The sequence below is a fragment of the Ambystoma mexicanum genome, chromosome 9, assembly GCF_040938575.1.
Source record: "Ambystoma mexicanum isolate Mex_15411 chromosome 9, UKY_AmexF1_1, whole genome shotgun sequence".
Taxonomy (NCBI): Eukaryota; Metazoa; Chordata; class Amphibia; order Caudata; family Ambystomatidae; genus Ambystoma; species Ambystoma mexicanum.
In genome coordinates this window covers 613745799-613759364 of record NC_090931.1, presented here as the reverse complement: position 1 = coordinate 613759364, position 13566 = coordinate 613745799, and the positions used below count along the sequence as shown (strand labels likewise).

The window sequence follows — 13566 nt, the reverse complement described above, 5'->3', positions numbered from 1 at the left end:
GGCTGAATGGGAGGAATTCCGAAAGAATATGATGAGCGTCTTCGAGAAAGCGGCCTCGACCCCCTCGAAGACTGCCGAGAGCGGTGCTCTGGTCGAAAGACCCTAAGGTCAAAAACGCCGCGAGTCGCAGTACCCGGCGAAAGAAACCTCTCGAGCGCGTTTTGAACCCTCGAGCAGGACTATGACCTCCAAACCTTCCTCGAAGGTTCCGTCGACGTCGAGGTCGATGTCTTCGACGCCGTTGTCGAGGGGACCTTCGACACACGGGTCTGTCGACTCGACGCCGGCCTCGACACCGGCGTCGACGCCAAGAAAAGTCACGGTTAGCACACATCCAGTGACTATCCCCAGGCCCTCGATGTCGATGGCTTCGATATTGTCGAGTAGAATTCCAATTCTGTCGAGGTCCTCGAGGCCTCCACCTCTGTTTTCGACGCCACGCTCGAAGCCTTCGACGTCGGCGTCGACGACATCGACGCTTTCGAGGCCAATAATGACAAGTTCGGCACCCTCTGCCTTGGAAATGGGATTTACTCCCTTTGAGTTCAGAACAATTGAGAACTATATCCTCAATTTTAGAAGAGGGTGATTTGTCTGAACAAGACACATTTGAGTTACAGGGACCTGTAACCCCAGTTAGAGAGGAATTTTCCTCTGAAGAGCGCAGATTAAAGGATCTTCATGATTCTTTACATGAGGCAAGTGGGTTAGACACTTCCCCTGAGGTGGAGTTTGCTAAGCCAGACCCGGGGGAGCATGCTGAAACCCCCTACAGAGCCTTAATGGCCAGGATCACAGAGTTCATGCGGTGGTCTGCACCTTCACAATCTTTCCAACAAGATGACCTCACGGATATTCTTGACAAAGGCCCACAAGAGGATCCTGTGGTGCCCTTTCATAAAGCTCTTCAGAGAAAGATCATGACAAACTGGGAAACCCCAGATGTAATACCAGCAGTAAATAAAAAACTGTCTACAAAGTACAGGGTATCTTCCACAGACCCAGAGTTTTTGTCTAAACACCCATCCCCAGAAAGTCTGGTGGTACAAGCAGCATCCTCTATCGATGTCAAGACGGCTTATCCTACAGTCCCACAGGACAGGGACGATAAAAAATATGATGCTATGGCAAAGAAAGTCTTTTCAGCATGTAGCATGGTTTTAAAGTCTGTTAATGCTACTTGCACCCTTGCTAGGTTCAGCCATACACTTTGGGAGTGTGCTTCTACAGCGGCTGACTGCATCCCGGAGGGAGAAGAAAGGGATGCGTTCCTGAATATTATACAGGACGGTAAAGACACTATGTGCGAATCCCTCCAGACGGGCATTGATTCGGCTGACAGTATCAGCAGAGCAATGACGGCAAGTACATCAACCAGGAGATTTGCTTGGTTGAGAAAGTCGGGTTTTGCCCCAGATGTGCAAGCCAGGCTCTTGAACATGCCATTCGATGGCTCTTCTTTGTTCGGGAAAAAGGCGGATGACAGTTTAGAGAAACTGCAAACTTCCAAAAGCTGCAGCAAAATCCCTAGGAGCTGCAATCCGTCAGACTCCTTTTCGTCCCACAGGAACCTCTGCGAGGGGCAAGTCCTTTCGCTTCTACTCCGCATTCGGAAGAGGTAGAGGACGACCGGCTCAAAGGGGTCAAAGAAGAACTACCCGAGGTGGACGGGGTAGATATTCTAAAGCCGCAGCAACAGCAGGTGCCTCTTTACCATCAGCATCTGCATCAGCCGCCCCAAAACCACTCTGAGGACTCCCCTCACAGGACACCTGTAGGAGGCAGGTTGACTCAACATCTGGCGGTATGGCAGGCTATCACGTCAGATGCTTGGGCATTGGAAACAGTCGCCCAAGGTTACTGCCTGCCTTTCCTACGTATACCTCAGAGTCATCCACCGGGGATCAGCTCTCAGAAAGCTCCAGATCCGCTCCTCTTGCAGGAAATTTTGGACCTGCTAGAGAAAGGTGCCATAGAACCGGTACCGGTACCTGTAGCGGAGAGGAACAAGGGCTGGTACTCCCCTTACTGTCTTATTCCGAAGAAAGACAGAGAACTGAGACCCATCTTGGACTTGCGAGAATTGAACAAATTCCTCAGAAAAGACAAATTCAAGATGGTCACTCTTTCTCAGATCCTCCAGGCCCTTCAGTTCCAGGACTGGTTGGTATCTCTGGACCTTCAGGACGCTTATTTCCATGTGCCTATCCATCTCAAACACAGGAAATACCTGAGGTTCGCAATTGGCAACTCTCACTATCAATTTCAAGTGCTGCCATTTGGGCTGACCTCCGCCCCGAGGGTCTTCACCAAGTTAATGTCGGTAGTGGCTGCAAGTCTAAGGAGGGAAGGGATTCACGTCTACCCCTACCTGGACGATTGGCTGATCAGGGCTGTTTCTCCGGAGCAAGCTCAGATGCAGCTAAATCACGTGTGCCACTTCCTTCACAGACTGGGCTTCTGCCTCAATTTAAAGAAGTCACAAATGATACCATCGCAGAGACTCCAGTTCATAGGAGCGATCCTGGATACTTCCATGGGAAAAGCCTCACCACCAGAGATGAGGGCTCAAGATATTCTACAGATGGTTACCAAGTTCCAGCATGCCCAACGTCTCCCAGCCTTCGACTTTTTGAGGTTGCTAGGCCTCATGGCATCCTGCATTTTCCTTGTGCCAGAGGCTCGCCTGAGAATGAGATCCCTCCAGTGGGCACTGAGGACTCAGTGGTCACAATTCTCAGGGAGAATGACAGATCTTCTTCAGGTTCCCGGCAGGGTGGCTCGAGACCTTCAGTGGTGGGCCTGTCAGGAGAACATTCTGAAAGGAGAACAGTTTTGGCAACCCTGGCCGGAGATAACAGTAGTCACGGATGCCTCACTCATGGGGTGGGGAGCCCACGCCAACGACTTGACCATCAGCGGTCGTTGGTCTCCATCGGAGTCCAGACTACACATCAACCTGTTAGAGCTGAGAGCCATCAGACTTGCGTTGAAGGCTTTCCTGCCAGCTGTACAAGGGAAGAACGTCCTGATAATGACGGACAACACGGTGGGCATGCATTACCTCAACAAAAGAGGAGGCGTAGGATCACTACCCCTGTGCAGAGAGGCGATGCAGCTCTGGTTTTGGGCAATCCAAGAAGGAATCTCTCTATCGGCAGTTCACCTCGCCGGAGAGAAGAACTTGACAGCGGACGCTCTGAGCAGGCAGAACACAGTCTCCCACGAGTGGGAGCTAGCTCAGGAAGTCCTTTAAGAGATCTTCTCCCTTTGGGGAACCCCTCAGGTAGATCTGTTCGCCACCAGCCTAAACAGGAAATGCGACCTGTTCTGCTCAAGGGAATTTCCTCCGAGAGGAGCTCTGGGAGACACGTTCATAGTGGACTGGGAGTTTCCGCTTCTGTACGCGTTCCCACCGGTCCCTGTCATTCCTCAAATGATCAGGAGGTTGAGAAGATTCCGGCGAACCATGATCCTAATTGCCCCGGATTGGGCCAGGAGAACGTGGTACCCGGACCTTCTAGACTTGTCCATCTGCCCTCCAATTCGACTTCCACTCGGAGAGAACCTACTCTCACAGAAGGGAGGTCAGGTTCTCCATCCAGACATCAAAACCCTCAACCTTCACGCTTGGCTTCTGAACGGCTGAGGTACAAGGATTGGGACCTCCCTGATGATGTTATGGAGGTGTTGCTTTCGGCAAGGAGGCCAGCAACAAAGTCTTTATACCTCTGCCGTTGGAACAGATTTTGCAGCTGGTGTAGAGAACAGAATATCGACCCATTTTCATGTGGTACACCAATGGTTTTGTCCTTCCTACTATATTTGGCAAATTCAGGCCTTCAAGTTGGCACCATTAAGGGCTATCTCGCAGCGCTATCCATCTTTAAGCGTACTGCGGAAGAACCATCCTATTTCAAATTACCCTTGGTAATACAGTTTCTAAAGAGGTTAACCAATGTTTATCCCCCAAGACCATTCCAAGTTCCCCTATGGGATTTAAACTTAGTACTAACTTTCCTGATGGGTACACCTTTCAAACCTCTCCATTCTTGTTCGTTAAGATTCCTTACCCTTAAAACTGTTTTATTAATAGCACTTACATCTGCTAGAAGGGTGAGCGAATTACAAGCTCTTTCTTGTAAACCCCCTCATACAATCTTTCACAAAGACAAAGTTGTCCTGCAAGTGAAGCCTAATTTCCTCCCAAAGTTGGTTTCTGAATTCCATATCACTCAGAAGATTACCCTACCATCTTTCTATCCTCCTCCTCACCCGGGGAAAGAGGAAGAGAGGTTACACAGACTAGACCCTAGGAGGGCTTTAATTTTTTACATTAGTAGACTAGCCAGGATAAGACAGGCAGACCAGCTGTTTGTAGGTTACACAGGTCACAAGCTGGGGTTACCAATAACTAAGCAGACCATTTCCAGATGGATCATTCTAGCCATTCTGGAATGTTATAAACTGGCAGGGAAAGAGCCCCCTCAAAACCTTAGGGCTCATTCGACCAGAGGTATTGCAGCTTCATCGGCCCTCAAAAGAGGCGTGCCGGTTAAAGACATATGTGCGGTCGCTACATGGTCGTCTGTCCATACCTTTACACGTTTTTACAATCTGGATTCCTCCTCCAGTCAAGAGACTAGGTTTGGAAGGGCTGTACTGCATTCTATTCATCAATAGAAGACAGCGTGAAGTCAGTACTCCCTCCTCCGAATATAGAATACTGCTATGGGAGCCTATCTAAGATGAGGAATACGTCGGAGGACACAATCCCTTCGAAGAACAAGTTACTTCTTACCTTGTAACGTTCTTTCGACGGGATGTTCCTCCGACGTATTCCTCATCGACCCTCCCATCCATCCCCGCAGTTCTACTTCCCTTGTTGTTGCAGCTTACGCTCCTTCAGGGTGATTAGTCTAGTCCAGACAGTAATACTGTGGGCTACAAAACGGAACTGAGCAACGGACGCTGCGCACGGCCTTTATAGGCAGGATGACGTCGAACCTCGATACGGCGGCTGTCGAGGGACATCGACTCGAAGGACGTCGACGCGCAGCGCCCTCTAGAGAAAAAAATTTCTGAGGCCAGCAGAGCTTGAAGGAGATATCTAAGATGAGGAATACGTCGGAGGAACATCCCGTCGAAAGAACGTTACAAGGTAAGAAGTAACTTGTTCATTTTTGTCATATGTATTAGTGTGAGGGTCAGAGACTTTTGGACACTAGATAATCTTTATTTTATTTTACTAGGTTGCGACATCTTCATTAGGATAGGGAAAGATAGGCGTTTATCTCATCCCTTTTTATTTTAATGAATGGCAAACTTTGATAAAACTATACTTTTGTGTCTGTCTCACATGTCTGACCCCTCAGTCACCAAGTTTGGAATAGTCAGTTTAGTTTTAAAGTATTCACACGTTTTCTGCAAAAAAATTGCTAGAAAGTACAAGGGCTCATTCAGAGAGGGGGATAATGGACTAATGCATGAGACATTGTAGAAGGGTATTTGACACAGGGGAGTCTCATTGCACTCAATGGCGATTGCTAATCTATGCTTATGAAGGCAATATGAAAGTTTTGGATACAATCACAAGATGGTAGGAAAGGAAGCTGCAAACTGTTAGGGTTAAGTAACTTAATCTTTTCTCTCTTTCACAGTCGGGAGTGTCACTGTTTTCGTTTTTTTTTTTTAAATATTCCATGTTTTCTGAAATATTGATTTACTTTTTGTTTAATATATTTTTAAAATATTTTAGGATGGCTCCAGAAGTGATCTTGGCAATGGATGAAGGCCAGTATGACGGCAAAGTAGATGTGTGGTCCCTCGGTATCACAAGTATTGAGTTAGGTGAGTTATCCATCTAAATGTATTTGCCAGAAAATACCCTTGAGATAAAGTTGTATATAGAACTTGCACATTTTAAACAAGTTCTTGTATGCTGGCTGTTTTTAATTTTATTTTAAAATTTGTTTATTGGCATTTGTGGTTATAAACATTTTACATTATTACTGGTCAGGTCCTTTGCGCAGGATGTCTGACTGTGTCACTGCAATTTTGCCTTGCTTTCAAAAAAAAAATTTAAAAAAAACAACACTCATATAAAAAATTAACATTAACTGTCTCCTTGTGAGTGGCAGGCGGTGATTGATGGATTTCTGGGGGGGGCGGGTGTTCTGTCTTCAGGGCAGTGGGGGGAGCCATTTCCGGTTTAGTTCGGGGTTGTGGGGGTCTAATGCCCAGTATTCATGTCCATTTGTGTGGATTGATGGGTCTGTCGGGTGTGTTGTTCAGAGGGGTTTATCATCGGAGGATCGAAACAGTTTGGACATGGTGTCTTTCCATGCCTCTAGCGCCATGCTCGAGTCTTCAGTGGATCTAGTGACACTGTCCTCCCAGGCTCTGGTTTCGGCGTTTGCCCATCTTTCTAGTTCTTTACGCCATACTTTATGGTTCGGTCCAGCGGGCTTTTTCCAGGCCATGGCGATAGTCCCCTTGGCCGTTATGCACAGTAAGTCCATTAGTTTTACAGCGTATTTGAGTTTGGCCTGCCTGGGGTAACTGCCTAGGAGGCATTCAGCTGGAGTCCATTTGTACCTGGTAACCTCAGCTTCTTCGCAGGTTTGTTTTGCTTTCGACCAGAGGTTCTGTGCCTTAGTGCAGTTCCATAGCATGTGGATCAAGTCTGCCCTGTCTGCCCCACACCATGTGCATTGTGCCTGAGCGGTTCTGTTGAACTGTGCTATTTTACTTGGGGTCAAGTAGGTGCGGTATAGTATATTAATCTGTATTAATCGAAATCTCTGGTTGCTAGAGACCTCTTTTGGGAATGACAGTGCTCTGAGCCATTCGTTTTCAGACATTTGTTGTCCAATGTCCGTTTCCCAGCGGGTCTTTAATGCAGCGCTACGAGGATTAGGGATGTCCCTTAGGAGGCTGTATATTTGAGATACCGCCTTCCCCTCTTCGTTCAGGCCATACATCCGTGTCAGGAAGGGGTCAGTCTCGGGTTCTTCCGGCCAGGTAGGCCATCTCGTGCGGGCTATGGTGCGGATCTTTTGGTACCACAGGAATTGGCCGGCGTGGATGTCCTCCACCTCCTGTAACTCAGTGAATTCTCTGAATATACCATCAGTGTATAGGTCACCCCAAGTGTAAATACCTTTCTTTTCCCATAGCCTGATGTTGTGTAGGTTGGTGTCTGTTTTACCAAACCCCGAAAGTATTGGCACTTCCTGGAAGTATGGCTGTTTCAGGCGCAGGACTGTTGTGGTTCTGTGCCATATCTTCCTGCCCAGGGTTGCCAGAAATGGTGGTCTGTACATCAGTCGCTGAGGAACCCAGATTCATTCTTTCAGTCGAATTGGGATAATCATAGCTCGTAACAGGGGGGTCTCAGAGGTGGCCTCATCCGCTAGCCACTTGGACACATGGCTCAGTTGGTCTGCCAGATAGTACTTTTTTAGGCTTGGTAGCTTGATCCCACCTTGATTGTATGGTAAGACTAGGGTGGACAGGGCCACACGGTGTCTGCCATTTCCCCATAAAAATTCTTTGAGTATTTCATCGAGCAGTTGAAAAAAGGGTTTAGTGATGTAGAAGTGCACATTTTGGAATCCATACAGAAATCTAGGGAGAATAATCATCTTGGCTATCGAAGCCCTTCCTAGCATGGATAACGAAAGCTTCGCCCAGAACCTTAGGGATTTGCGTAGTGTGGGTACTGCATCTTTCGTATTATGTTCATGCATCAACTCCGGGGTATGCATTATTTGGATCCCAAGGTAGCGGAAGGAAGCAGTCTGCCACTGGACGCCCACCTGTGGGATTTCTTCGGTGCCTTTGTTTTTCAGTCCTGCCAGAGGGAACAAACAGGATTTGGATTTGCTAAATTTAATGCCGGAGACTTTGGCGTAGTTGTCGAGGACTTCCAGTATTGTCGGCACATTAAGATGGGGATTGTTAACATATATTAGAACGTCGTCTGCATATAATGAGATGATAGGATCGCTTCCTGCTAATCTGATCCCTGCATTAAAGAACTGCTGTCTAAAATAGATTGCTACGGGTTCCAGCCCCAGAACGTAGAGCATAGGAGAAAGTGGGCAGCCCTGCCTAGTACCCCTCTGAATGTCCCATGCCTCTGACACATACTTCCCAGATTTCAGCCTAGCCCTTGGTTTATTGTAAAGAATCTTGAACCATCTGATGAATCCCTGTCCGATCCCAAATCCCTCCAAAACCGCTATCAGCCATTCCCAGTATATAGAGTCGAAAGCCTTAATGGCGTCTAAGGACAGTAGTGCAAGCTGTTCGTCACATTTGTTGGTTTGGGCTATGATATGTTGAAGTCTGCGCAAGTTTAGGGACGTGTTCCGGCCGGGTATAAAGCCGTTCTGGTCCGTATGTATTATATCTCATATCACTTTGGATAGTCGCTTAGCTAGAATTGTCGTCAGTATTTTAACGTCTTAGCTAAGCATGGCAAGCGGGCGATAGGAGTCACATCTGTCGGGGGGCTTATTGGGCTTGAGCATCGGTATCACTAGGGTTTCTCTCATGCTGTCTGGTAGGATACCTCTTTCGTATGTTTCTGAGAACACTTGGTGCAGTAGGGGCGTCAGGGAGGGTTCAAATGCTTTGTAGAACTCGGGTGGGAGCCCGTCACTACCCAGGGTCTTACATGTGGCCAGGGATCGAATAGCTTCTGTTATGTCTTCCGGTGTGATGTCAGAGTCCAGAGTGCCAGATTGTGCTAGCGATAGCTTGGGTAGACCTATTTCTTCTAGTGTGTCTGTGATTTGTTCTTGGGGGATTTTGTCTGTGTGGGAGTATAGTTGTGCGTAGTAGTGTTTAAAGGTGTCGTTGATGCTCTGCTGGGTTCTGTGCTCTGTGCCGTGTTCGTCTCGTAGTATTGTGGTTATGTGTTTGGGGTGTTCTCGTTTACAAAGCCAGGCCAGTAACCAGCCAGGTTTATCGGCTTCTGCATGTGTTCTGTCCGTTCTGGCGCTAAAATCAAATTTGGCTAGTCTGTTCCATGCAACAGAGCAGTCCTCTCTGAGAGTCCTAAGGTCGTCCTCCCTCTTTGGGGCATCTACTGAGGTGGCTTCTAGCTTTTGGATCGCATTTTCTTTCTGGTCAAGTTCGGCTCTCAGCTTTTTCCTGATACCCCCTGCTTTAGCAATAACTTCGCCCCGCGTGACTACTTTCAAGGCATCCCATACCGTGCTAATGTGTTTGACACTACCAGAATGTTCTGTTATGTAGTTCTCTAAGGATTCTAGCAGTTCCTCCCTGAAGGCCAGGTCTTTCAAGGCCTCAGCAGGTATCCTCCACATGGGAATGGGTGGTCTGGGACTGTTATGATGCCAGTCCAACAGAAGTGGGGAATGGTCAGAGATAGTCCTCCCTAAATACTGCGCTTCCCCTATTTGAGGCAAATGCTCCTTACTTATGAAAAAATAATCTAGCCTTGTATGGAGTTTATGGGGAGAAGAGTAGTACGAGTAGGCTCTCTCGTCTGGGTGTAGTTCCCGCCATACATCTGTCAGGTCTAGTTCCTTGATCAGGGTGGCTAGGGACGTGGTGGCAGTGGAGGGGCCATTCGTTGAAGGCCGGGATCTGTCCAACTCTGAGTCGTGGACGCAGTTGAAATCGCCACCCCACAGAAAAAAGCCATCTCTGAACTGCACCATCTTGGCACCCAGTGCTTTCAGGTGGGCAGGGATATTGTTGTTGGGGAAATATGAATTCACTATGCAAATCTCTCTTTGTTCGAGAGTGCCCCATATTATTAGGTATCTGCCATCTGGGTCCTTTTCCATTTTATTTAGGTGGAATGGTACTTGGGGATTGATCCAGGTATAAACCCCTCTGGCATATTTAGAGTAGGGTGCTCCGAAGCCCTGTCCCCCCCATTGTTCCTGCAGTTTAGCGTTTGCCTCTGTGGTGCAGTGTGTCTCCTGCAATAGGGCAATGTCCACCTTTTTCCTGCGTAAGTAGGATTTAATCCTATTCCTACGGAGGTAAGTGCCCAGGCCCCTCACATTCCAAGATAATACCTTAATGTGCATGGCCATTCCGGTTACGGGAGAAATTTAGGAGGCGCTTGCTACTCCCAGAAGTGTTTATGGTCGCGACTAGGGTCCCAAAGTTATCCCTAGCTCGTGAATTCCAGCCCATCCCGACCACCGCTCCAGCCCACCCGCTCCCTGGTTTCATTTTACAGTATGGAGACTTACTAACTTTTCTAACTACCATTCCGTGGAATGGATTAACGAGAAAAAACAACAAGAAACTGCCCCCAGCAGTCGTTTCAAACTCAACGCTCGGAGGCTCCCGAGCCTTCCAGTCCTCTCCGGGTCTTTCGGCTTGGGCGGTGTACAGGTGTTTTGCCTACACCGTTTCGGTTGTGTGGGGTCATCGGCAGTCCTGTGATTGGGCTTCCGGTTTCCTGCCCAATTGTGACATTTCCTTGATGTGGCATTGAATGTGTTAGCAATATTTAGCTGCTGTTGTGGTTTCTGCTCGTAGAATCATCCTTTGCCGCTTTTCGCGATTTCCTCAGTGTCCTCCGTGAGGTTGTTGTGTTCAAGCCATAGGTTTGCTGCGGCCGGGGTCTCTAGAAACATGGCCTTTCCCTTGTAGAGTATTTTGAGTCTCGCTGGGTACAGCAGCATATATTTAAGATTAAGTTTCCGCAGTCTGGCTTTCACAGGTATGAAGGAATTTCTTGCTCGCTGCACCACGGTAGTGTAGTCGGGGTACATGACTATCGACGTGTTGTTTCTTTTGATCTCACCCCCCTCTCTCTCGAGAACCTCAGTATCGTCTCTCGGTCCCTGAAGTTTAGTATTTTTGCAATCATCGGTCTTGGGTAAGATCCGGGGGGTGGTCGCTTTTGGAGGGATCTATGGGCTCGCTCCACAGAGAACCCTTGGGTGAGATTGCCTGCGCCAATTTCCTGTAACAGCAGTGTTTCTATGAACTCCGTGGCGTCGGAGCCCTCCATGCCTTCCAGAATTCCCAAAATTCGGACGTTATTTCGTTGGGCCCGGCCTTCCGCATCTTAGGAGCGTGCTTCTAATCGGGCAACTGTCATTTCTAGCTCTGACTTTCGCCTTTAGCTCCTGCGTGGTCTCTGTAGTTTCCTGTAGGGTGGCCTCCGTATTAGTGACTCTTTCGGCCAGGTTACGGGCATCTTGCCTTATTAGTTGCATGTCTGATTTTATTTCCCCTCTCATATCTTCAACAGTTGTTCTCAGTGCTGCTATCGCCTGGAGGATCTGAGAGTCCCGAGGCTCCGGCCTTGTTGTTCTCTTCCTGTGGGGTCTGTTGCCTTGGGCGGGCTGTAGTGAACGAATCCATTGCGACAGCTCTCGACCTGTTTTTGGGAGGAGACATTGTACCACGTGAGGGTACCGGTTTTCATGGAGCGTGATGTTGGCTGCAACTGTTTGCGGTCAGCGGCCTTAGTTTATTGTGGGGGGCCCGCTACTGTGGGTCTCTGCGGCTATGAGATTGGGTCCCACCTCGGTCCGCCTTATCCTTGACTGATCGTGTGTGGTGGTTAGGCAGAGCTGTGTTGTAATCTTTAGCTGCACCCAAGGCACCGGCTATTGCGCAGTGGGCAGCTGTCCCTCTCCAATGGGTGTTGAAGTGGGACAGCAAGCTTTTATGTGAGGGGTAGCCACTTACTTCGTTTTGGGTCGGGTAGTCCCGCTGGTGTTGTCTCGACCTGCGCGTGTGTTCTTGGCGGCTCAGAGCAGCCTCTGCAGTCCTCGGGCTGATCCCGGGTGTATCATGCGCTTGGGGACACCTTCCGTGTGTGGATCCCAGCGGGGCTCACGGGTTTCAAACGCGGTCCCTCAGTCGCACCCAGGTGAGTTGCTTCGGGGAGCCGGTGTCCCCTCTGGAAGGGCTGGCGGGGACGGTGGTCAGTGGCTCTATGTGCGTTGCGCTGCTGCTTCGTCCAGGGCCCCTGGGTCCTACCGCCCTCCGCCGTGTCAGACCGCGGCACGAGTCCTCCCTTTCCCTCGCCGCAGGACGGATCAGCGGAAGCCCGAAGGGAGTGCCTTCCTCGTTTGCGGCTGAGGCAAGCTGCTGTGACTGTCCGCGGGGGCCTGTAGTCCTCGCTTCGGTCACGCAACACCGAGTGGGTCTCTCCTCTACGGGCCGCTTGGTGTGGCCGCCATGTTGGATGCCGCAGGGGGAATTTTTCAAGTGCTTCGTTTTTGGTGTTGCCAGCCACGATTTTCGTCGCCAATTTGGTCGAGTGTCGAAAAAGTTCTTCTGTGGCTCAGTCGAATTTCAGCTCCAGAGCCTTAATATTTTGCCGCAATTGCTTATATTCCAGGATCATGGGCAGGAGCTCCTTGGAAAGCCGACCTCACTACATGCGCGCTGGCCACGCCCCCCGCTGGTTGTTTTTAAATGAGTGGACAAATTCATTCTCAAATATATAGCAACTTATATTTAAAAAATCTCAATGTGTAATCAGTAAGCACATTCTCGTTCAAATGCATGCAATGTTTTGACAAGAACTTTAAACCCACACCCACGTCATCAGCACCAACATCATACCTCCCCGGACCTTGGAATTTGTATGATGCTGGGGGTTGAGCTTTTGGGGGGGTGTCAAATTACTTACTGCCTCCTTCCTAAATAAAAATGTGGGGCTCCCAAAAAGACACTGGGGCCAACCGGTTTTGTCCTTCGGCTGTGTGTAAGAGGATTGAGAATTGTGGTAGACACTGGGGGAAGACATCTGGATGAAACAATTAAGGATTATGGCACCTTCCCCAATGGCCTGACAAACACGGCCAAACGTTGTTCATTGCCCTGACAGGCTTTTCCTGATGGGCAATAACCCCAGCTTGACACTGGGCCCAGCACCAGAGCAAGTTAGAGAGGTTTAAAACCGTGGTCAGCCTTCCACCTTACATCCTAGGGTAACAAAGGATATTCCAAGCAGCTATTTCTTTGTACTACCAGTTCTTGCCTCCCATAACCTTTAGCACCTAGCTTATGTTAATGAGTGGAGACTCCAGACTTGCCCCTTCCCACATCTGCAAATACCCAGATCCCTGTGGCATAGAATAAAATGAGATGCACAGAATAGAGAGACAAATAGGCACTCACACGCAGAGGGATCGACAGTTGTCATGTGAGAAAGTGAATTGGGACTGGTCCTCAAGCAGCTAGTAGTAGGAGCACAGACAGGACACAAGCTTGTACGTTATTTTCTATATGTGTATATGACTTCTAATAATTTATGACGACTTTCATGCCTTTTCACAAGCCTAGCTATTTATCTATTGTCAGGTTTATCTCCCCCTATAGTTCTGACTGCTTACCCCCCCAATATGCTCCAATTCTACATTTCAAATAATGAGCATTCTAACCGACACACCTACACATGGCATTTGAAGAACCCTCTCAAAGCAAACATCAATACATGACACCTATACGAACAACTTAGGATTCATTGGCCCAGGGTATTGGATCTAACACCACAGGCACACAAGTCTCTCATTCAGACAAAAATGCCCTTATGCTCTTGACATG

At 48.7% G+C, this 13566-nt stretch overlaps 1 protein-coding gene across 1 annotated transcript in view; it reads left to right on the top strand.

Moving 5' to 3' along the window:
- TAOK1 (TAO kinase 1) overlaps positions 1-13566 on the top strand; it is a 1754180-nt gene that overhangs the window by 783631 nt on the left and 956983 nt on the right. The window contains exon 8 of the mRNA XM_069615276.1: positions 5759-5850. Within this exon, the coding sequence (XP_069471377.1) occupies positions 5759-5850 (92 nt within the window). The remainder of the gene's footprint in view (positions 1-5758; positions 5851-13566) is intronic.